The sequence below is a fragment of the Platichthys flesus genome, chromosome 14 (genome assembly GCF_949316205.1).
Source record: "Platichthys flesus chromosome 14, fPlaFle2.1, whole genome shotgun sequence".
Taxonomy (NCBI): domain Eukaryota; kingdom Metazoa; phylum Chordata; class Actinopteri; order Pleuronectiformes; family Pleuronectidae; genus Platichthys; species Platichthys flesus.
The window spans coordinates 15,717,628-15,742,337 of record NC_084958.1 but is presented as its reverse complement, the minus strand read 5'-3'; the positions used below and the strand labels follow the sequence as shown (position 1 = coordinate 15,742,337).

The following is a 24,710-nucleotide window of genomic DNA, read 5'->3' as shown; positions in this document are numbered from 1 at the left end:
CTTTGTTTTTAGTTAATCATGTAAGAAAATAATCATTTGTTTTGATTGTACAATGATAAATGATGATGTGAAGTTCTAATACCGCTGGTAGATAGATTATCCCATTTTGTGCCATAATAATGGTGTTTTGCAGCAGTGTTGTGTTGTGTGTGTGTGTCCATAGATAATTGATCCAGCACCAGAAATCATATACCTGCATTTGTCAAGTGTAAACAATACTGTGGTGGCACAGGAAAGGTACTGTCACCAGCTCCTGAAATGAGATCGCTCTCAGTTCACAAACTGTACACCTCCACCAAATGTGTGTTGTCCCCTTTCCAACAAACCAGTGAATAACAGTGAAACCTAATATACTTTATCAAACTGTTTGGTATCAGGTTCAGTGATTCCCTTGGGTTGGAGTTAGGTTTTACTGAGATGATGTTGGCAGAGAACGCTAATGGCAGAACCAGTTGCTCCGGACATGGAAAACAAAAAGAACAAAAAGAATAGAAAATATCTTGAGAAAGAGGAGATTAGGAGAATGTACACGTTGTTCTGACTCCTCCTATATCCAGACAACCCCCTTGCCTGAATGTTCCATACATTTTCCTGTTGCTGTGAAAGCATCTGACAAATCTCCTGCGTTTTTCATATTTAGAAGACAAACTCTGGAAAAGTGACCTGACGCAGTTTTCCAGACGTTTTCCAGAGTAAATTTCTGAGAAAAGCTTGAATCACCAACAATATATGTACATTTAACTTTTTGGTCTTTTGTTCGCAAAAGTTTCAAATTGCCAGTCAAATTAAATTGAATCACAGGTAACTGTTTTTGTTGGTGTTATCCGAAGTGGGTGGGGCTGAAGCAAAGTCATGTGTTATACTTGGACCATATGGGATTTAGCAACATTTGAACTAGAATATAATTTGAGTTTGTGTCATGTTGGTTCTGATCTTGGGAAAGAGGGTTCAACTTGACCATGTCTATGCAAACTGCAATCCAAATGTGAAAGAGAAATGGGCGGCTGTGGCTGAGGGCTAGAGTGGTCGTCCTCCAACCTGAAGGTCGGCGGTTCGATCCCCAGTATGAACAATCTGCATGCCGAAGTGTCCTTGGGCAAGATGCTGAACCCTGAATGGCCCCCATAGAATAACAAAGTGCTGGGATAGATGCACTGTATGAATGTGTGTGTGATTGGGTGAATGTGAAACTGTACTGTAAAGCGCTTTGAGTGGTCATCCAGTCTAGAAAAGCGCTATATAAATACAAATCCATTTACCAAATCCATTTACCAAATATAGGATTACCAGATAGAGGAAACAGAACATATTATAATATTTGATAGATTATTCATTCAAGCAGAAACTTTGATCCTGTTGAAATGACCTCCCAACACCTGACAAACACAAAACGATTGTGAGCTGCAGACCAGGTTGCCGACAAAATACCTTTCAACTCAAAGCTCCAATGTCTCCAAAGCAATTAATGCGTAGCGGGCAACGCAATCAGTCACATGGCTGCTGCCCAGACACTTTGGAAGCATATGGCACATTCCTGAAAAAGATTTCCTGAAATGAAGATAACCTGCAACATATGTCCCGAGATCTTCTGTAAACATTGTAAATTGAGACAAACGTCAGGGCCAAGCCACTTTTGCAGGCCCTGGCACCAGCTCTAAATTAATATGGAGGTTGTCCATCTCTGAAGGCCGTTTTGCTCGCGTGGTGGCCAACAGAGGCAACTTGTGACGCACACTTTGAGTCGGCTGCTCATGTGTTTGGAGAACTGGCTTGTCGTGATCCCTGGATGAGTCTCCATTGGCAGCCCGCTTAGTGTCACCACACATTTGAGGGTAGCGTTCGGAGCATACAAAAGCATCCTTGCACTTCTCACAATTGTGGACCGTAGGAGGTTGAGCAGCCGGTTCGGACAAGGGAAATTGGTTGTTGGGTCTGTGAATTGTGCGAATTCTAAAGCTGATCTCGGGCGTGGAGAAGCCCTTTACATGGCCCTGGGAGCAGAGGCAGCATCTCCGACAGGCGTGGCACAGAGTACCCAGGTCCCTGCTTATCATCCGGCGGAAGTTTGGCCTCAGCGTCAGGTAGATGATGGGGTTGTAGATGGTGGAGGACTTGGCAAACATTGCTGGCAAGGCAAATGCAAGAGGAGGGATATTATTGATTTGTCCAAAAGCAGCCCACATGGACACCACGGCATATGGACTCCACGCCGCGAAGAAGCCGATGCAGACAGCAACGCTTAGCTTGCGGGACAGAAAGCACAGAGGAGAAGAGTTAAGTTATGAAATAGATATTTTGGACAACACTATATATATATATTTATATTTGTTGTACTATTTTCGGACGTGGATCAGTACACATTTGGTGCTCAAAGTAGGATGTTCTATGTGGGACTGATTAAAGATGAATTACTGCGCCCATGTTTATTGTAATAAAGGAAGATTACACCCACGTCAACAGTGTTGCTTATTACTTCCACCAAGGTGGTTATGTTTTCACCCCTGACGTGTTGGTTGGTTTGATTATAAGCAAGACAGGGTCAGATCCAGGGATTTTTTTCATTTTTTGCAAAATTCAAGCGTTTTCACAGGGATATATTCATAGACCATGGCCGAGGTGTCCGTTTTGTTGAAGGGCCGTTCTTGTTCATGTGTTTTTCATAACACATGAACAAATTTTAACCACACAACCAAAACGTGTTACTTGGAAAAATTCGTTCCTGATTGTGGTCCTTATATTACAGTTAATTACTATGAGACAAATTAGGAATATCACCAGATTTCCAAATGGCGCAGATGATGATGATCATTTTTCAGCATAGGCATCAGTAGCTTCTCATCTATCACAGAACAACCGGAGCTAATTTCTAATGAGATCTCTAATGAGAAGCTGTGGCATTAGAGCAATCTATTGATGTCACTGCCAATATCCTCAGCGTATGGAGGAATTAGGAATTCTCCAGGGGACTCCGGTCCCTTGGGAAGCTGCTTTGATACAGTATATACCCCGAACCCCAAACTCCACCACCAGACTATCTATACATCCTTCCAGTGCCAACATGTGTCAACATCTTTGTAACCACTACTCTCTTTTATTGTCTTTTAAAACAGATTGGATTTGTGAAAATGACAAGATGGAATACCAGTATTCAGGTAATGAAACACAAATGAGTCTCTTGGCACTGTTTTCGTCTGTGGGTGTATCCTACATCGATGTAGTTGAAGTGTTACAAGCAGATTAATGATTGTCTTCTCGGGTGCGATTACACAGAGACACGGTAATGATGAGCGCAAGAAGCGAGTTAAAGTTCAAAGAGATTGAGAGACTGTAGGAAAAAATAGGGTCAACAATTACTTCCTGTGGGCGTGAAAGGCTTATTGTGTTGTCTCTAAATCGGTATTTAGAATTAAATTTAAAAACAATTAATGGCTTATGAGCCAAATGGAATATCTCTGGCCTGAAGGAGGTGATCATTTGAGTTTATCGGATATTTCCTCCTACCTTGACAATAATTGCCTGGATGCTGCTCATGTGCGTTGGCCTCGACGCATGCTGCTCCATGCTCTTGCGCGACGCCTGCACCGTGACCAGAATGCCTGTGTAGGACGCTACAATGACACAGCACGGGAGGATGTAGCAGAAGACGAACAGCGCCACGGAGAAGGAGCGTGCCGTGGTGTTCTGATTGGTCCTGCGCCAGTCAATGCAACAAGCGGTGCCGTAAGGTTCTGGCCCATATTCCCCCCAGTGGGCCAGTGGCGAGCAGGCGAAAAACAGGGCGTAGAACCAAGCACAGGCAATCAGCAGATGGCCGTGAACAGAATTGAACCTGTTTCCTGAGAAAAGAAAAAAGTTGATATTTTGCTTTTTATGTGATTTACAGTGTCAGTGTGCTTTTTGAATGGTCACACTCAAAAGTAGGGGCAACTGCGCTCTGTCAGAAGAGAAGATGGCTCTTGACCTTTCCTCTGCTGTACAGTGAAGGAAGTAGGAACATGAGGAACATAAAAAGAGAGCTTGGAAGATACGTTTAAATCTTGCTTCTTCGTCTACTGCTGCTTGAGTACTTGACAAGTTCAGACTGCTGATTGTTTACTCAACAAGTTCATTCCTTAAACCAGCTCTACATGGCTAATATGTCTGTGTAGAAACCTCCTGGCTACTGCTCGCACAAATCTGCATCCTCCTCAACAGCGCTGGAAGAATCAAGGTGAGGAAACACAGCATAAACAGTGTTGTCGCAGTTGCCCTATAAGGTTATATTGGTCCAGTAGAATGTCTCCACCAGCAGCCACGTTGCAACAGCAGTGGATACTACGCTATCTTACGGGGCAACTGCAGCGTAACCTAAACTAAAACTGCTTTTTCCCCCATCAATAATTGTTATTATGGGTCTTTGATAAGAGCCTTGCAACATTAAAAATGTCTAGATAGAGGCGGAGTCTCGCTCTCGAGAGGAAGGAAGACAAAGGGGAGGCTTTAGTGTGTTTAGTGAAACTTTTGCCAACTCCAAGCAAAGACCCAGAAAAACAAGTTGAGCCCGAAAAAGGCACTTTTAGTGGACATTTCATAGATCGTAACAGTTGCCCAATAAGATCACATTGCTCCTGTTTTGCAGCTGACAGTGTAGATAATCTAATGGACAGGAAGTGAGATACAGTATCACAATTCAATAAATCAAAAAATTACTTTTCCAAAAGAGAATCTACATTACATAAGTTCTCTTTTAGCTTCTAATTGAGAATTCTGTGCACAGACGCCTTCGTGACATTCACTGGTGAAAAGCGTATACTTGAGGTTAAACGGACGGCACCATTACACTGCATTAACCATCATCACGTCAACTGATGCTTATCGAGCGCAGCGCCTGTACTTGTCAGTCATCAAAGAAAGGCTAATTTGCAGTGCTTCACAGAGGGATTAGCTTCTTTTTTTTCTTTTATTTTACAGATAAATCAACAATCAGCCACTTTGGGGAGTGATTCTTATGTCATTTCAGTGGGAAACAGCTTCTGAAGAAGACTCACCATAGTGTGGGTAACATACTTTCACAAAGCACACCACGCTCAGCAGGGTGAGAGTGGTCAGGCTGCAGAGACCAAACAACATTCCACAAAAAGCGTAGACAGAGCACAGGGTTCTCCCATACAGCCACCTGTGTGGGTGTGAGAAAGAGGGAGAGAAAGAGAGGAAGAGAGAGGGGGGGAGGTAGATGAGGGAGGCAATCACACTGCCAACCAGTTAAAGTGAACCATGAAATGTCATCAGATTAAAAAGCAGTGGCTATAGTGTCTTCCTGATAGCTCATATGTTTTGCAGGAAGGGTAGTGTCTCTGATTATTTGACTGCTTTCAGACATGCTCTGGACTTCGCTTGGAGTTTCTCCTGCCAGCCCCCCCCCAAAATGAATTAAAAAGCAGAGTACTTGTACTACTTGTAAAACTACTACTTGTAAAACTATTTGTAAAACTTGTATTAGATGTTGACGAAGATGTCACCAAGAGAGCCTTTGGTGAAAAAGACTTAGACTAAGTCCCCCCCTCCCCCTTATATGTAAACCCTGGAGATTTCTGTATTGTGAATCCATCTGAACAGAAAATCTCCTGTGAAAGACAAAATCCCCCCAAAAACCAGCCATTCTCCGGAGTTGGAGCACCGTGTGGTACCTGTGGTAGAAGCTTGACGATATGGCCATGGGGTAAAGGGACAGAGTGAGGCCCAGGTCACTGACGGCCAGGTTGATGATGAAGTACTCTGCAGGTTTCAGGTGGCGTTTCTTCTTGTAGGACACATAGAGCAAGGTGCTGTTGCCAAACAGTGAACACACTCCTGCGGGAAAATGGAGTGTGAAGTGTCAAGGAAGTTGTTTTGGCTTTCCGGCGTAAATGATCAGAATCATATACTGCTTATATAAAGCAACCTTTTTGAATATACTTGCCCTAGAAAAAGTGGTATATCAGGATGATAAATGTCACATTATTATTATTAAGTCCACAGACTGCGGTTCTATGGTGTAATGGTTAGCACTCTGGACTCTGAATCCAGCGATCCGAGTTCAAATCTCGGTAGAACCTGACTTTTATGGAGAGACGGTGGTCTAGTGGCAGAAACTTGGACTATGGGCAGAGAAGGTCTCTGGTTTGTCTCTGGTTCGACTCCACGGAGAGACAACCAAAGACGAACCTGGATTGATCTGTCCAAAAACCAAAGAGTCTCCCTACCCTGTCTAGTGCCCCTGAGCAAGGCACGTTACTCCCCCAACATCTGCTCCCTGAGCACCGTACATGGTCGCTCACTGCTCTGTGTGTCCTGCACCAGATGGGTCAAAAGCAGAAGTTAAATTCCCTACCTGCATGAGTGTGCCTTTGCATGTCGGTGCATGTGTTTGGGACAAATAAATGCATCTTAATCTTAATCTTTTTCCATGAGTGGAGGTTGTGTTTTTAAATAAATAATGACAAACACTTATTTAAATCTGAGGCAGATCGATAAAGTGTTAAACCTCCTCACTGTGGTTACTTTACTCACCGAAAACAAAGTAGACCACAGCCACCGTTATGTCCAGTGGCTCAGGTATTTTGGACTGGAATGCAGCGTCTTCATTTAACGGCCCCATCTGAAAACAGATCACAGATTTTCAAGAGGAATCTATTGGACGTTTTTTACTCATAATGTAGAAGGTATAAATCGTTGTATTTGAAGGGAGATTTGAGTTCACCCGTACATTAACAAGTCAAATCACACCTTGTATAGCTGCTTAATAATGTGAAGGTGATTTTTTACCTTCGTTTGTTGGTTGTTTTGTTTGTTTGTGAACGATGATAACACAAAAAGAACAGATCTGATTTCCACGTAACTTGGTGGAAGGCTTTGGTTTGGGTCAGAACACAACCCATGCAAATTTATGCAAATCAAGATCAGGGGGCAGATCCAGGATCATTTTTTAAATTACTTTCTTTATCATTGTGAGATAGAGCGTTTTTCAACATTTTCACAGGCACATTCAGGGCCTGGGCAGAGGAATCTAGTTTTACAAGTCACTTAATTGTTGCAGATCACGTCCTTGTACCTCTCCTTATTGCTGACGGACCTTTGCACTGTACAGTACCTCCTGCAGCACTGTCAGTAGGAAGGTTTGTTCACATCAGAAATCTAATTTTTTCCATTTGTGTAACGTTTCCTTTCAAATGTGGGGGGGTCATATCATTGAGTTTAGTTTGGGATTGTATCAACCTTTTCTTAGGTATTTGGTGAAAGTTATTTTTTTAATCTTCAGAACGAACACATCTGGTTACATTACATTACATTTCATTTAGCTGACGCTTTTATCCAAAGCGACTTACAATAAGTGCATTCAACCCCAAGGGTACATACCAAGGACGACAAGAATCAAGAAAATACTTTTCTTCAAAATAAAGCAAAACTAAAAGTGTCATAAGTAAGTGACATTTAGGTGCTACTAAAGTGTTAGTTTCCAAAAGTTGTTAGTATTTTTTTTTTTTTTTTTTTATTCAAGGTAAAGTCGGAAGAGGTATGTTTTTAATTTTTGTTTGCCGCCCATGTGATCACATCATCACCACCCCCAGGTTTCGTGTTCTCATTCTGCTTCAGCTGTTTTAGTCCGATGGTAACGGACAGACGGTTATTGATGGATGACATGAGGGTCAATGAACAAGTGGTCAGATACATTAAAGCGCTATCACTAACCTGAATCAAAGCAGCATTTCAAATTCCACAACTGCACAAGGTTTTTTTTAGAGCCAAACTCCAACAGGCACGATTACACAGACAGCTGTAGTAAGAGTAGTACACTGAAAACTGTAACTGTGTTCATACATGAACGCAAATCCTGGGATTTGAGGAGCTTTCTTCATTCAATATTGCTTCTCCGTTAAAATATTCCAGATAAACCAGATTAAAAAATCCTTACCTCTGCAAATGTGTTCCACCACAGGGAACCACGGCTGATTGAGGCACGTTTTCTTGATCCAATTTAGGTCCTAGAAAATGTCCAAGTTAGATTTTCCACCTCACCCTGTCTTTTTCTGCCCACTATCGATCTCTCCTCTCAGACCTCGGACTCCTCGACTGACGGAATATACGAATTGGAAGAGGGAGGAGGCTTCACTATAATGAGCTGGGAATTCACATCCCACGAACTGTGAGCTGCTCTGATCAATTAATGACGTCAATTGCACACACACGCACGCACACCCGCACACACACAGACACACACTAAGATGCCTCCAAGTCTACCCTTGGGTGGGATTTTTGTTGTTGATGAGCTTGTACTTAATACACCTACACCCCCATTCATAACACATGACACAAACTCTGTTGAATAGCTTTTTAATAGATTTCATTGGAATTATGAAAGTGTGGCACTGATTCTAGGTAAAACACAATGTTTCCCATGATTGTGTTCATTTGAGACTATGAAACTGTTTCTGTAAGAAATAATATATATATATCGATATATTAATCAATGAACAGCTGTCAGGAAGGTAAACAATGATTTATATTGTCCATTATTAGTAATGTGGCAGCAATGGTCACAGCTTTTGGGTTGCAGTGACACTTTTCTGTTGTTTTGTCTCTGTCATTAAGTGCATTGACTTTATGATGGAACATTAGCCCAGGTTAAAGGATGGAGGCAATCGGATCCACAAAGGTCACAATCTTTTTCCCCTTGTATCTATTGACATTGCACACACATGAATTATTCAACCCCCTGACTGCCTTTCTGTGGCTTTCGTCCATTACCTTGACATTTCTCTACAGACCAATAAACGTTATATTAGGAAACCTTGCTCCGGCCCTTTACTTAACTGCAATTTAAATTGAAATTCTTTAAGTAAGAGCAACCTTGTTTCACATACAGGTTTGTAATAACTGCTTTGCCAAAGGGTCCCTGGAGCTGAGATGGTTAAAACGGAAATCTTTGCTGTTTCCGCCGTGCATGTGGAGCTGCTCCTGGGATGCTGCTCCTGGGATGCTTGTCAATTTGCTCCTTGTAAAAATCCCTTTATGAGCATGAAATACCCATTTTTTTCTGCGGTGGATGTTTTTGCTTTTACAGCTGCTGTGAATCCCCCACGTCAACATTAATTGAATCAATCACCGTGGGTCAAAGGCACTTGTGGTGGCACCTCGAGAATTAATTCCGAATTTGTCTCAGGAAATACAGACAGGGGAAACAATTCCAGTTTGTCACACCCTGAAAGCAGGGATGGATTTTCTTCAAAAGAATAACACACGGTGAAAAAACAGTCCAGCCGGCCACTTGATCTCCTCCTTTCTTACAGCCGTGAATCCTCACACACACAGCGAGAGAGAGGGTGGAACAGATCGAGCCACAGCCTGAGATGAAAGCTGCGTTCAAGGTGTAATGGTGTTTTCAAAGAATTAATTGTGATGGCAACAGAGTGGAGAAAGACATGAACGTCCGTGATAAGATAAAATACAGGGTTAACATCAAAGTGGTGCTGGGAAAACAGAAGAAGCGATTAACACAAACTGCATGAAGACGACTGGGCAGAATATTAATTCTTCTTTTTTTAATTGGTGAAAGTGTTTGTGAAAGTTGGTGGAAGCTTGTACGATTTGGATACGATGAGGAGTATTACAGTTCATATAGATATTTTATTATATTAGAGTTTAAATCTAGCTGATCACAGTTATTTAGACGTTTGAGTCTTTACATAATGTGTGAGCATTTTATCATTGGTTAACTTTATGTACCAGCTTGTTTATTTTTCCATTAAATTCATTCAGTGTTTATCCTTTGTCTGCAGAAAGAAAACTCTTCTCGAATAGGTTCATTCAGTAGCTGCTCTGGAGCTTTTGAACATAAAACATGAACCTCATCATAAAATAATGAAAACAACCCATCCAAAAATTAGAAGGTTATAAAGGGTTAGGAGGTAACAGTCACATTTGGGGCAATTAAATGATAATTCTGCAAAAACCTGTTTTCTTTCTTCTCCTGGTTTAGTGGCTTAACTTTTAGATCCATTTCAACAAAACCAACAAAGTGTGTGAAAAGCAAATCAGGAGATGTTCTCATTTCAAATACAATTTCAATTGTAAGCCCATATTCACAGATCACAACACTTGTCTGCCAGATGCTACTATATTAGAATGTGAGTTTTAAAATTCACCATTATGGAGTTAATCCCAAAACCAAAATGAAATGCACTTGCCTTTCTAGCTCTTTATAGTTTGTTGCATTTACCTCTAATACATTTTTTTTTAGCAACAAATCCATAAGCAGAAACTGAATCATAGCAATAACGGAAAGCTGTCGGAGACGTCGCGCTCGACAGCTCAGGTTCATGGAGCCAGTGAGCATCTGACTGGGAAGCTGTGGGACACTGATGACCATTGGCAGGTAGCTCGAGTTTCTAAGGAAGAGTCAGGAAGGAAGAGAGACAGCAACAGTGTACACAGCTGTTTACACACCAATAACTGATAATTGATTTAAGGTTGGATCAGTGATCAGGTGATTGACATCTCTGTGCTCGGTGTGGTAAGTGTTCACTGGTGCGAGGGTAGAGAGGTTTGTTCTCTAGTGGGGCCGCCGCATGAAATAAGAATTACCATGTGTCTTTAATCAATCTTTCTTTTATCAATAATAAGGTATTTCTCCCTCTTTATTTAAAACAAAATCACAATTGTTCTCTGTATTGACATTTTCTCCTCTCTTATTCAGATTGTGTTACTACATTGACGATGTCATATGATTAATGCATTTACCTTTTTTTCAGTCTTATGGACCACTTCATCTTTCCCAAGGACCCTTCAGCAGGCAGATCAGAAGAGTCGGGGGATCGAACCACCAACCCTCCGATGTGTGGACAACCCGCTCTCCTGAGCCCCCTGCCCCGATATCTCATGAAGACAATCAGCACAAGATTCTGATTTGATTAACTGGCAACAGATCTAAACTGATTCTTCCATGGGGACTCACTATCTGACAATTTATAACTATGGTAATTATTTGATTCACTTGGATCGACAGTGTCTGACTTTAAACGCGATGTTGCTCGCGTGCTGTTTTTATTCGTTTGAGAGGAAGATGAACATTAAAAACTGATCTTAAACCGGGAGGATAGAACCTTGATAAGGACAAGTAAATTAGAAGATGTAAATGCAGGAGAAATGCACGGATTGTTCTTATCGTGAGATCCATGAAAAGAGCGAACCTGTGATCGGTGGGAGGGCTGGAGTCTTGATGGGTCGATACCACTCACAACAGGACTGATCTGCGATGGGAACAGAGGCTATTAGAACTAGAATTCACAGTCTGTAAATACTGCAGATCTCATCTTTCATTCATAACAAGAACAGCATGTGACAGAATGATACTTGCCTTATTATGAGGTTCTAAACTTTGTTTGAACAGCTATGTGTGTTGTTTTATATCATCATTCATACCACAAGCTTCCATATTTCCCAAAGCTTCAATTTAGTCATGGCTTAATTAAAGTCCAAAGTGTGTGCCCTGAATCATATTTACGCTTTCCCACTAACTGTGGGAAAGCACATTTGAATATATACCAAAGAACATTTACTCCATAAACTGGGGATTTCAAGAAGAGACGGGGAATATTCCATGCACAGCAAATAATATAGAGAAGGGAAGGAACCTATAGCAAAGAGTTAGAGCTTGCTGTTAGGCCCTGCAGTTCTATTTCCCATTAGTGCTTCACCGATACCATGCGCAGAACCACGATTCAATCACACCAGGATTTTCCGCCCCTTTGGCTGGCAGCACTCAGCACGTTGTGGGGTCAGTACGAGCACTGTAAAATAGAAAGGGTTAAATCACATGTTAGAAAAACAGCAATACTCTTTTCACGAGTAGTTTTGTTTTCATCCTTCTTCCTCAAACTCCCAGTGAAGAACGCTATAGAGGGGAGTTTTAATATTCAAACAAATGTATGGTGAAAGTTTCATTCTATAAATTTAAACTTTAGTAGTATTTTTATTATTATTTGAGTTATTTTTATATTGAGATTAAGATTAAAATTAAGATTAAGATATGTTTATTTATACCAAACACATGCACAGACATGCACAACACACTCATGCAATGGTAGGTAAATTTAACCTCTGCATTTAACCCATCTGTGTGCAGGACACACAGAGCAGTGAGCGACCATGTACGGCGCTCGGGGAGCAGATGTTGGGGGAGTAAGGTGCCTTGCTCAGGGGCACTAGACAGGGTAGGGAGACTCTTGGACTTTTTGGACAGATCAATCCAGGTTTGTCTTTTGTTGTATGTATGCTTATCAGTATTTAGTTATGGTATAGCAACCGGCAACAACCAGACAACCACGGACATGCTGCAGGATCTAAGAGCTTTCACCCCGACACTACAAAAAAACACAGACCAGCAAAGCTCCAAGGAGTAATGAGCAAACTTGAAGTGACACAGGGAGCAGCGTTCCTTCTTTTTCTCCCTCCCCCATATTAAGTGGAGAATGATCTAATATACTGGGAACACTGGGCCCATTTGTAATGGAAGGTCACGACACCTATCTTATGGGCATCTACAACTCAAAACACAGAAAAACGAGCAGCCCAACTGCCAAAAAAAAGAAAACGTCCTTTAAGTGATATAAAGCAGGGCCCAGGGAATATCAATAAGTAATCATCAAAATATGACACCAGCAAAAGTCTGCATGAAGGTGCCGGCCGTGTTTGATCGTTTGCTCCTGCATCGTCCTACTTCCACTGTAATAATAAGAACAATGAATAAAGGCTAAAGCTTCAAAATAAGAGACAACCCTTCACTGATTTGTGGTGATTCTTTTTGGACATAAATGGGTCGAGAAGAACTCACAGGAATATAAGCCTGGGGAGATAAGGTTTTCTTGTCGTTCCTCGGTCAGTAAGCTGCACATTTTAAATGGTACAGCAGCCGTTTCTAACATTTCCATGAAGCACATCTGTGAATAATCTATAAAAAAAGCACATGTATATATTAAAATGAGCTTTGTGCAGGGAGCTCGCATGCATAAGTAAACAGGAGGCAGTGTTAATTAAACGTAAAAGTTATACAGCCTCAAGGAAATTTACTGATTAATTCCGGATCAATTTAGAATTTAAATTCAAACCAGAGAGTATCAAGACACACCAAAGAAATACAAAGGAAATTACAGAGATACAATACAAATAATCGATTCAAACATTACAAAGCACAACATGTTGTGTAAATGAATCAGTTTGCATTTAAAATTTGATTAGAAACTGCAGACTGTAAATCTATAAAGAGAGTATTATATTATGTTGGGGCCACATTTAGATCAAACAATTCAATTTGATGTTAACAGGTTCCTGAGCCTGTAGAGCTCTAGACGTGTGAAAACAAGCATCTTAGAATTAATTTTAAATCTAATGCGGAGCCAGTCTAAGGGGTGATAAGAGAAGACCTGGGGGATACATTTAGTTTGCATGATTACAAAAATAAAGTTTTATATAAATAATTAAAGCTTTAAGTATTTGAAATGTATGTGACAGAGTTAAATTTGCTTGTCAGAGGTGAAACGGATTGATACAGCAGAGTTTGACCTTTAGGTCAGCTGATAGCGGCCTTCTTGCAATTCCCAGAGTTCCCTTTGTTGACTTGAAGCTGTTGTGCTTTTATCCAAAATCTGGAAACAGTGACCAGCTGAGCTCGGATATGCTGCGTCCGCTTCTACGTTTAAATCCCTTCTTAAAACCCTCAGCTCTGATCTCTGTGTGTGAATTCAAATTAGTTATATTTGAAATGTTTTCTGTTTTATTATTGGTGCTTTTATCCTTTGTTAATTGGTTAAGAAAGGTTTGATACAAATAACGCTTTTGTTAGTGGTATAATTACGATTATTAAATGTGTTTTTCTTAGTCCCTGAAGGCCTGTAGTGCTTTGCTGCTTGCACCTAATCTGCAGATGTGTAAAGATCTGTTGGCAGATAGTGAAGTAGATTGAAGCTGTTGTGTAACTGAGACCCTGTACATCTCCGTCAATCATCAACTTGTCAACACGTGTATTTTATTTTATTCCCTGCGCCGAGCTTCTCTCTGAATGTCAGTCGGAGCTCAGTACCTGTCACTTCAGGAGATGGCGGGGAGAAAAGCTGCTCTGGTTGTGTGTCTCCTTTTTGGCACCACCCTTAGTTTGGTGAGAAATTGGTGTATTGTGTTGAGTTATTCTCATGTAATAACTTGATTTTTAATAAATGTGCAAATCAATAACATGTTTACTTTGATTCTCTTTTGTTCAGCCCACAGAAAAGCTTCCAGGTGAGTGATTTTATTTGTGCAGTGAGTAAAGCACAGATTGGAGTTGAGGTCAAGTTTCTTCAACTGTTGGACCTCTTCTGTGCTCACAGATTACGATGTGGACGGAGGACGGGACCTGGACATTTTTGACATAAATGAAGGTTTGCGAATACACAACTTTTCATTCTCAGGTCTTCTCTCTTATTCAGTGACAAATGCAAAACCAGTTTTCTGTGTGTGTGGACTCCGCAGAGGCAGGACTGGATCTTGCAGAGGGAGACATCGTCCTCGATGCGGTACGTTGATTTAACCGTTTATAATTTCCCTCCCTGCATGATATCATTTTTGTAAAGACTCCTTATGTCGTTGCTCTCTTTGCTTTCATCCACCGCTGCAGAGGCAAACTCGGAACTCTATAATAGGGGATGAGTACAGGTGGCCGAAGATGATCCCGTACTACATGGAGGATGACTTAGGTAAGAGTGACCTGGACTCCATGCACATGTACAGTTTAGTTTGAGAGGAATACAGATGGATTTACATGACACATATGTTAAAACTTAACATATGTGTCATAACTATAATCTGAAGAGGTGATTTGTTACATGAAGCTTCTTAAAGTTGTGAACGAACAAAACTTTGAGTATTTAAGAAGCAGATTTTTTTTTAATTAATGAACCCAGCTTTTTTTAATTCGGGCCTTGACCCCTAAGATTCTCGTAAACTGCTCAAATACTGTATATTAGCTTATTCGTGATACAGTGATTTTATGTCATATTTATTATATTTAAGAATAGATTTCCCCATCATGATGGGTTAAAACAAAGTTCATTATTGCATGAACTCAGAAATTCCTGAGGAACTGGTCTAAGAAAAATCTAAATCATAACAGACATTATGGGGGGGGGGGGGTAGGGTCAAAGGTCATGCTTGCTGCTGAATGGAGAACGCGCTGCCACGGAGCCACGGAGGACTCCGGGGGTGGAGGGTGTCTCCCTGCTGCTTTCTGAGAGCCCACCCTAAATTTGGCCGAGTCATACTTGTCACCATAGAAGTACAGAAAACAAAAAGTGTTAATTGAAACCCAAAACATCAACAGGAACAGCTTCACCACCTCAGCGACATTCAAGAATTCATTATGGGACTATTAAAGTCTTGACTCATCTTATATAACCTAATTTATAGGGGTTTTATGGTCTGTAGGACTGAATGAGGGAGAAAATAAAAGGTTGAAAGCAAAGACGTGTCAACGAACTGATAATGTTCGAACCTGCTGAAACAAAACCTTTACACATCATTGCATGAACTCAGAAATCATCTCGGAATCAGGGCACGTTCACACCTGAGTCTACACTGGGTGTTGGATGTTCATTTACAACTAAGCTGCACATGTGAGTCTTGGACTTAATGGAGATTATCTTCAATCATTCAACAGGGGCCTTTTATGAGTTTACTGAAAAAATCACTTTGAAGGGAATTCAAAAGCATTTTGCAGACCTGATTCATCGTCTTCTCTGCAGAGATCAATGCGAAAGGTGTGATTCTGAAGGCGTTTGAGCAGTACAGACTGAAGACCTGCATCGACTTCAAGCCCTGGAGCGGGGAATCAAACTACATCTCTATTTTCAAAGGGGGCGGGTAAGGCAGAGAGATCTCTTGGCTTTTCAGTTTATGACAACACAAGCTGTACTTCATGTTTAAGTCATAATACGTTCTTTATTCTAACATTGCAACAAATGTCCAAAAGTCCAAAATATATAATGTTTTTTTTCCACCAAAAGATGTTTCTCCTCTGTGGGAAACCGACGCGTTGGCAAGCAGAGGTTGTCCATCGGGACAAACTGTGACCGCATCGCCACCATCGAACACGAGTTCCTTCATGCGCTGGGTTTCTGGCACGAAATGTCCAGATCGGACCGTGACGATTATGTCAGAATCATGTGGGACCGCATCTCAGAGGGTATTGAACCTTTCACAGCTAAATCCTAAGTGATCTAAACACTGTCCATCCATGCTGCTGCATTTCTTTGATCCCTTTAAACACACTTTCTTCAAGGCTGCATGTGGGTTATTAGAGATAGTCGGTCTGAGGAATGTAAAGCAAGGACAGAAACACAAAATGAGGAAAATCACTTCAGTGTTCCGGAGGTTTCTGATGCAGATGTTGAAGGAAGGCACTTTCTGATGTATGATAAAAGGCGTGAATGTGTTGTTTTCCCGAGATAAGCAAAGTATCTCAGCTAAATTTACCTCTGTTGTCGATAAGTCAAATTTATTATGGGCTGCCATCAGAGTATCGAGTACTTTGAAATGTCAGGGAGTTTAAGTCAGGGCTTCAAACACGTGTCAGTCATTGAAAGGCAACGTTTATTAGACTTATAAATAAACAACCTAATAAATCTCTTGACGAGTTCCGACTGTTTGATGTTCAGGCAAAGAAAACAACTTCAACACCTACGACGACACCACCTCCAGCTCGCTGGGCGTCCCCTACGACTACGGCTCCATGATGCACTACAGCAAAAACGCCTTCAGGAACGGCAGCGAGCCCACCATCGTCACCAAGATCCCCGACTTCAGTGACGTCATCGGCCAACGCATGGAGTTCAGCGACAGCGACCTGCTCAAGCTGCACCGCCTCTACAACTGCAGTAAGAGTCCACGACCAATAACTACAGTTTATCTTTTATTGTCCTGCATTATGAAAGTGTCGACCTGCAACACCACTGTTGAATTATTGATTATGTTAAAGTGAGCTGCCGATTATCGTGGCTTATCTCCTACATATTTGCCGCATGAAAACTATGTGACTCAGCAAAACATGCTCATTAATGTGTTGTTGATCCGTTTATAGCTGGTCAAAGTCTCTCACCTGTGTGTGTGTGTGCGTGTGTGTGTGTGTGTGTGTGTCTGTGCCTCTACAGCTCAGGGTTCTACCTTCCTGGACTCATGTGACTTTGAACGTGAGAACATCTGCGGTATGATCCAGGGAGAAGGGGACCAGGCAGAGTGGGTCAGGGTCGCCAAGGCTGCCGGAGGCCCCGACACTGACTACTCCAACTTGGGCAAATGCACAGGTGAGAATTACTCTGGAAAGCGATTCTACCTAACTTACATACAATATATATATAATAAATTATTGTTGCTTTATGTTTCAGTGGGCTTGTTTCAGGAGTTGACATTATTAATCAGGTGACATGTGGCCCCTCAGGTTCAGGATACTTCATGCACTTCAGCACAGGCTCGGCCAACAATGGGGACACAGCTCTGCTCGAAAGCAGGCTCCTTTACCCCAAGAGAGGTTTCCAGTGTCTGCAGTTCTTCTACTACAACAGCGCCGGGCCCAGCGACAAGCTGAAGATCTCTGTCCGAGAGTACGACAAAGCAAACCCCAACGGCACACTGCGCTTCATAAAGACCATAGATGGTGAGTTTGCCTGAATCCTCAAATTCTACGTTTTGAATCGTGCCGGTGTAAGGATCAACACATTCTCTGTTTCTACCTGATGTGCTGGAGCAGGATCCCCTCAGCAGCTGTGGCAGCTGCACCACGTGAGTCTAGACGTCAAGACAAAGTTCAGAGTCGTCTTCGAAGGGTCCAAAGAGGGCACTGGGCCCTCGACAGGGGGACTGTCCCTGGATGACATCAACCTCTCTGAGACCACCTGCCCAGAGTTTGTATGGCGCGTGAAGAACTTCAGCCAGGTCATGGAGGACACTGCAGTAAACACGCCGATCTTCAGCCCGCCATTCACCTCCAAGGAGGGTTACACATTCCAAATGGGGCTGTACCCCAGTGGAAAGGAGGGCTACCCCGGCGAGCTGTCGGCCTACGCTCACCTGGTGGCCGGTGCGGGGGACGTCGGGCAGAAATGGCCCTGCCCCTGGAAGCAGATGACCATGATGCTGATGGACCAGCACCCGCACATCCTGAAGCGCATGTCCAACCAGCGCAGTGTGACCACTGACCCCAACATGAAGGCAACAGGTGCACAGAGAAACATTATCTTATTCTTTACTTTCAAGCAGATTGTGGAAGTCACACTGTATTCATTCATCCTTTCAAACAGAGTCTGAACAGTTTTTCTGGGATGACCCTCGCAAGGTGGGCTCTGAAGTCACAGACGCAGATGGGTCCAGGTACTTCCGAGGCCCGGGCGCCGGGACCGCGGTGTATCTCACACACCTCAGAGCCAAGAGCAGGGATTTTATCAAGGGAGGGGACGCCCTATTCCTCCTCTCAATGGAGGGTAAACACACCATACAACCTACGTACTTTGACTGTGTCCAATCATATGACAGATAGGAGGGAGAGCTTGTTAATGTCTCATCCCTTCCACCCATGGAAACACAATTTACAGGACTATATACAGTGATGTATAATTACACCAATGACTCCTGGGCACAACACACTCTGCATCCAATCACTGCCTGTTAATTTCATCAATGCTCCACCACTTGAATACCATTAACCTCTCTCTCTCTCTCTCGCTCTCGCTCTCGCTCTCTCTCTCGCTCTCCAGATGTGTCTCATCTGACTGTGAGCCAGCCTGTGCCTCCCACGACCGTACCGACAGTCACCTCTGGCCCCAATGGAACCACTGGAACCACTGGCACCACTGGCACCACTGGCACCACTGGCCCCTGCCTCAATGTGAAGTGTCTCAATGAGGGGATATGTATGGTGGATGCAGGGAAAGCTGTTTGCAGGTGAGGGGATGTAAAGTGCTAATGTTACTGTAAAACAGGATTTTCCTCCGAACCGGAATTTGACTTTACTTAAGTCTGCTGTTAATGTGCAAATCCAGACTGTGAAACACCTGAACTCCTCCCAACCAAAGCGGCACATCCTATTTTACATCATCTCACTCCGCCAATGTTAAATATACCCATGAAATGCATGTAAGGCGCACATTATCTAGTTCCAGAACTAAACTACAATGTCACTATAGAGCCCATACCTCCGCCAAGGTCCGGTTATAGATATTAGTCCCCTAAATATGACCAGAGCCGAATATATTATGTGTACTAGAATTACCATTAATTCAATGATGAACTTCTCAAACGTTTGTTTCTCCTCTGTTCTCCAGGTGTGCGGTGGGCGATGACTGGTGGTACTACGGGGACACGTGTCAGAACAGGGGCTCCGTTATGGATAAAACCAACTTGGCACTGGCCACTTCTCTGTCTGTACTGGGAGTCATGCTGGTGGTCACAGTTGTCAGCGTCATCTGCGTGAAGAAGAAGTATAAGAAACAGGGCGACAGCAGCTTCATCATGGCAAACGTGCACGCCCCAGATAAACCGTAATCAGACACTGCACTTTGGACAGAAACTAAAAAGTCAACTTGAAATGAAATAAATCAACTGAATATTTGTGTATCTCGTACAGCACGCTTCGGATTCAGATTTGACTCAAGGGCCTCAAAGGTAAACCATCATGTACTTTATCATAACATTATCTGAGAGTGCCCCCTCCTGGTCATTCAATGCTAAAACACTTAGAGCTATGCGAGAGTATTATTGTGCTAAATAAATTATTTTAAAACAAAAAGTTTCACATGAATGAGTCTTGATTTGACACATTTCAACTGCACAAATGATTCAAAACAAGGCCCAGACACGATGACTTATATTCACAAATTTAAAATTTATTATACCAAAGACAGGAACATTTGTGTGGTCACTTTCCATGTAGATATATTTGTTTGTATTACTGAACTTGACACAGTCATGCCGGTGATAACGGTTACTGTAGGAGGGAGGTGATGTGGGACTAATATTATCCTGTGGGTGTTCATGTAGTTGTGTGTATGTGTGTGTATGTGCATGCATGCAAGTGTGCATGCAAAGATCTGTCTATTAGTGTTTATTAGATACAGTCATGTTGTATAGCATGGAATGCTGGGTTTTCAGAACTGCAATTGCACATTAACATTTTTGTGTGTGTATGTGTGTTTCGTATTTGTGAGTCTACTTTGAAAGATAAAGGGGAGTGACACCTCCATAACAGCAAACTCTTGGCGAACCGCACATTATCCTCCCCACCGTTACAACTTTCACCGACATACAGGTACGCAGCTCCTTCAAAAGCATCAGTATACAACATTTCTCTTATTTACAATCATTGGAAAAAAAGAAACAATAAACAAAACAAAAATCACCATTTCTCTCAGAGAAGATTAGTAAAAGTGACTGAGTCACCATAAAGAGTATGCAACTCCTAGGAGTTAGTATTTAAAACTTCTACAAAAAAATTCTATGCCATTTTCCAGGCCAAGAGCCATGATTTACTGAAGAAATACAGTATTTTAAGTGCCCTATCTACAACAGTTAAGTGTGGTATTACTAGTGCACCATTCGACATAGTTCACTGACCATAAAAAGATTATGTGTCTCTGTTTTTAAAAAGTTCTTTCAGCAACTTCTCTGCTTTCACATTGAAAGATATGGTAAGTTCTTACAAAACAAACAAACAACAAACAAACCATGTAATTGTTATCAATATTAACAAGTGCTGTGGCGAGCTAATGCTATTGCAAAGAGACTAGTGTTGATTACATACTCGGCTGGTTGTCTCATGTAAAAAACAAATAAAAGGTTCCAGTCTGTGAGAAGGGCATGGCCGTGGACACCAGGGGCCGTGTCCACGGGCGTTTTGCTTTTTCAAGAGGGTTGAGTATCGTTAAAGGGCTCATTTGCTCGTTGTATTCTATGAGATGCTTCGGTAAAAACAGGAGGAGCAGTTACAGTGCATGGTTCTCCAAGGATAAGGCTGTGTAGAGCTGGAAGGCTTTCATGTGCATGTTACAGCCTCTCGAGGAATCTCCCTTCGTCTGTGACCACATTTGAGGGATATCGGAGCGGTTGGGTTGATGTTGGGTCGTGTGCATGCTGCTGCTGCTGCTGGAAGGGAGATGAGGCTTTTAGTCCGTGCTGCTGCTCAGAGCGGGGTGTCGTAGTAGTCCATGGGCTGATCGGTCCCGGGGGGCTTTTGCTGTTTCTGCTGATGCTGCTTCATGATTTCCTTCACCTCCTCCTCCAGCTCAGGGGGGATGATGAACTGGTCGTCTGGGTCGGGCTGGGCCGGAGCTGTGAAGTATCCGCCAGATTTCTTCGAGGGGGCGTCGGCAGCCACCTCAATAAGATTGTGACTCTTCTCTTGGCGTGCCACTGACCCGTTAACCCTCTGCTTAGCTGCTAGCTTTCCTCCATCCCCACCTCCTGCTCCGACTCCCTGCCACGACTCGTCCCTCTCCAGTCCGTTCTCGACGTCACCGAGGCTCATGTCCACACCTTCGTCCAGGGGCTCTGGGGTGCACGGCGGTGGCGGAGGTGGGGGAAGAGTCAGCAGGGTGCGCTCCTGGCTGGCGGATGAGGGTAATGATGATTGGGCCGATAATGAGGTGGCGAGCTCTGCTTTGAGGCAATGGATGTCTGCCTCTACTTCCACGCGGCTCCCGTTAGAGAAAACGCCAGCAATGGGCTCCTCGTCCTCGCTGTCCAGTCCATTGTCTGACAGGGCGCTGGAGAAAGTGGCACTGGATAGCTGCCTCTGGAAGGAACCTGCTAAACAGGCAGGATGGAGGGCACAGCAGCTGCGGGCAGAGGGCAGCTCTGACCCAGGGAACAGGTACTGACAGGGCTGAGAGGCCGAGTGGGCATGCTGCTGCTGTAAGGACAGCACGTGGGCCGGATGGTGCAGGTGGAGGTGTGGATGGTGGGACTGGTCGTGCAGCAGCACCAGAGAGCTCTGCGGGGGTTCGTCAGACGAGGCTGTGGAGCCCACTTCGCTGCTCATCTCGCTGGTGCTGATCTCGCTGCTGATTTCACTGCAGGAGGAGGGGGGCACCGGGAGGGAGCCGTCCGAGGGACGCTCCTTGACAGCAGAGGAGGAGGAGGGATAAGTGCCCAGGCCGGGGCTCGGAGGAGGCTGGGGAGGTTCAGAACAGCAGCAGGAGCAGCAGTCTTCACTCACGCTGAGCTGGACCACCACGGCGCTGAGGCTGTCGGTGCAGCCGTATCCCTGTGCCAGCGTGCACAGCTTCTTCGCAGCAGCCAGGCCGTCCGGGACGTTTCGAACAGCCTCTACAGCCTCAGTGGGAGACACAGTATCCCACAGGCCCCGGCTGCCCAGAATGAAGAACTCATCCTGGGACGTGAGAGTGACTGTCTGCACATAGGGACAAGGGATGACGGACGGGTAGAGAAAGGAGTAGCCCATGATTCTTGTAGAATCGGTCACGCCATTCACTTTGTTGTCCTATGGGGAGAAAAGTATAAACATTTGTATAGTGCTGACATTAATACGCTGCACATTCTTTTCCATTGGCACACAGTTTGCTTCAATGATCTTTACCTCAGTGATGATAGCCCTGTGCTGTCGGATCCTGCGGTACTCCTCCTCCAGCCCTATGTTGTGAAGCAGGGACAGCGACAGTGGCTTCCCGTCACGGCACAGAATGGCCTGGCACTTGCCCACGTTCGCAGCCGTGAGGGTGAAGCAGCCGGCAGGGTCGGTGGGGTCATGGCGAATGTGACACAGAGCTGCCGAGCCGCCCAGTTTCTGACCCGCGGTCCCGAGTTTCCTTGGAAAGAAAAAAAGAAAAAAAGAGTTTTATTCTCTTTGCCATAGAAACATGAACACGGCCACATGTATATGACCCATTGAGCACATTGCATACCTTTGCATGACGAGGAAGGTGTTGGTCATGTAGTCCTCCTCGCTCTTAGTCTTGTGTATTTCTTCAGCCAGCACGTCGTTCATTGTGCACTGCAGAAGGTACGGCACTTCCACATTCCTGTCCCCATCGAACACACCGTACAGGGCTTCACGATTTCCACAGAAGCTGTTCACTGACAGTGCTGCGACGCAAAGTCTGAGGAGAGAACGACAAACAGACGAGGGGCGTCTTTAATGTTTGAGCTCTCGTATGACAAATGACGAAGACATACCAACGGCTCGGCTCCCACTGAGAACACAGCGCTTTCTATCTTCTATTTATTTTTACTGTACAGCAGAACCTGTTTTGGCGTGTGACTGTACATGATTCATGATTTCATTAAGCACTGCTTCAATGCAGTCTTGAGTCATCTGGCTTTCACAGCGCTCATTCTCGAGAGGTTGGGATTAGTGAGGCTTCGCTGGTCGAGTGTGATGGCGGTTGTTGTTGTTGTTGTTGTTGTGATTTTTTTTCTTTTTCATTTGAACTCACTTGTTCTTGACGCCCGAGGCCTCTGTGTAACCATGACTCCACACAGCAGGCCCACCAGATGCCTCGTTCGACGAAAAGGTTGGAGGCGGATCAATACGGAAGCAGCGGATATTACTGGAAGACAACAGAACATGAGGGGGATCGTAAATGCTGCATTATGGCGAGGCATAAAATTGCATATAGGATAAATATATACGATATTTTGAATAACGAAATTACAGCTTGTGAAAATAACAGGTTGCGGTCACAAGAGCAGATCAACAGAGACTTACTTTAGCTGCTCCAGGGTCTTGTGGTCCAGGTTGAGACGAGGGTTTCCAGTCAGGTCGAGCTCCTGAAGCTTGGGCGGCAGGTTCTCCGGGAGAGTGATCTCGCTCAGCTCATTACAGCTCAGATCCACACACTGACGAGAAGAGGGGAAGATGTCAATTACCACAGGTACATGTGAGCTCAACGGCTCGTAGAGGCGCGCTACTGCTTCAGGCTTACTTTCATCTCCATCAGCTGCATGACCTCCGGAAAGACCTCGATGGCGTTGGAATGGGCGATGAGCGTGTGCATTCGCCAGCAGTTCATGATGGTGGTGGGCACAGTCTTCAGCATGTTCCCGCTCAGGTCCACCTCCTCCAGCTCCTCCAACTTGGCCATTTTACTGATGGATGGGACAAAGCAATGGGTGAGCCGACGTGTGTAACATACAAAAGGGCTTTTTCTTAACGTCAGTGGTTTCCGACTTGTTTACACAAATAACATCTATGAATCACGTGTCCATCCATGCATTCCTTCTGTCAGTGGCTTCAAACTCTGAAACGATCCTGCTTTGAGCTGCGAGCTACGTTTCACTTATATCTAAATAATTAAAAATAATTAAAAAAACTAAAAATAAGATAAGTAGTCTTCAGATGGGGCTTAAAGCTCAATAAAATATGATGGATTGAAAACCAACATATACAAACATATTTTAGTACTACAAATCTTTGATAAAATATACAGTTAAACATAAAATAATGAATGTGTGATGATGAAAAATGAATAGAAATTGATCAGGCTTGAGTATAAACTGTGACATCTTTACCTAGCTGGGAAGGTCTGGAGATGGTTGTATGCCATGTGCAGAATTCGTAGATGTAAGTGTCCCGTCAGCATGGGCACACACTTATCCGTCAGACGGTTGTTGGTGAGATAGAGCTCCTGCAGGATGCTGTGGCTCTCCTCTGATAGGCTGGA

General features: G+C 43.6%; 3 protein-coding genes and 1 non-coding gene across 4 annotated transcripts in view; 2 read left to right on the top strand and 2 right to left on the bottom strand.

The window, feature by feature from the left end:
- Positions 1 to 1,616: 1,616 nt before the first annotated feature.
- On the bottom strand, positions 1,617 to 6,616 carry opn7a (opsin 7, group member a). Its single transcript, XM_062405136.1, has 5 exons — positions 6,529 to 6,616; positions 5,667 to 5,829; positions 5,028 to 5,155; positions 3,502 to 3,836; positions 1,617 to 2,243 (listed from the first exon to the last, which is right to left on the bottom strand). The coding sequence occupies exons 1-5, from the start codon at positions 6,614 to 6,616 to the stop codon at positions 1,617 to 1,619; spliced, it is 1,341 nt and encodes a 446-aa protein (XP_062261120.1).
- Positions 6,003 to 6,074, top strand: trnaq-cug (transfer RNA glutamine (anticodon CUG)). The gene has a single exon. It is a non-coding gene; the product is annotated as a tRNA-Gln (tRNA).
- Positions 6,617 to 14,055: 7,439 nt separating the features above from the next.
- Positions 14,056 to 19,805, top strand: mep1bb (meprin A subunit beta b). Its single transcript, XM_062404273.1, has 14 exons — positions 14,056 to 14,167; positions 14,271 to 14,289; positions 14,379 to 14,429; positions 14,521 to 14,564; positions 14,666 to 14,744; positions 15,789 to 15,906; positions 16,050 to 16,228; positions 16,701 to 16,919; positions 17,193 to 17,345; positions 17,480 to 17,695; positions 17,789 to 18,256; positions 18,339 to 18,518; positions 18,792 to 18,978; positions 19,359 to 19,805. Exons 1-14 carry the CDS (start codon positions 14,072 to 14,074, stop codon positions 19,576 to 19,578), a joined length of 2,229 nt encoding a protein of 742 aa, XP_062260257.1. The 5' UTR covers positions 14,056 to 14,071; the 3' UTR covers positions 19,579 to 19,805.
- A 93-nt stretch (positions 19,806 to 19,898) lies between these two features.
- phlpp1 (PH domain and leucine rich repeat protein phosphatase 1) overlaps positions 19,899 to 24,710 on the bottom strand; it is a gene marked incomplete in the record, with an annotated part of 42,588 nt that continues 37,776 nt past the window's right edge. The window contains 7 exon segments of the mRNA XM_062404272.1: positions 19,899 to 22,531; positions 22,628 to 22,856; positions 22,953 to 23,147; positions 23,484 to 23,597; positions 23,756 to 23,886; positions 23,973 to 24,135; positions 24,559 to 24,710. Coding sequence (XP_062260256.1) covers positions 21,212 to 22,531; positions 22,628 to 22,856; positions 22,953 to 23,147; positions 23,484 to 23,597; positions 23,756 to 23,886; positions 23,973 to 24,135; positions 24,559 to 24,710 — 2,304 coding nt within the window.

Coding starts and splice junctions, on each gene's coding strand:
- opn7a (XM_062405136.1), bottom strand. CDS start 6,616: ATGGGGCCGTTAAATGAAGACGCTGCATTCCAGTCCAAAATACCTGAG. Junction 5,830..6,528: donor TGTGGTCTACTTTGTTTTCG/GTGAGTAAAGTA, acceptor ATTTTCCCGCAG/GAGTGTGTTCACTGTTTGGC. Junction 3,837..5,027: donor AGTATGTTACCCACACTATG/GTGAGTCTTCTT, acceptor TTCTTTTCTCAG/GAAACAGGTTCAATTCTGTT.
- mep1bb (XM_062404273.1), top strand. CDS start 14,072: ATGTCAGTCGGAGCTCAGTACCTGTCACTTCAGGAGATGGCGGGGAGA. Junction 18,257..18,338: donor CCCCAACATGAAGGCAACAG/GTGCACAGAGAA, acceptor CCTTTCAAACAG/AGTCTGAACAGTTTTTCTGG. Junction 18,979..19,358: donor GCAGGGAAAGCTGTTTGCAG/GTGAGGGGATGT, acceptor TCTGTTCTCCAG/GTGTGCGGTGGGCGATGACT.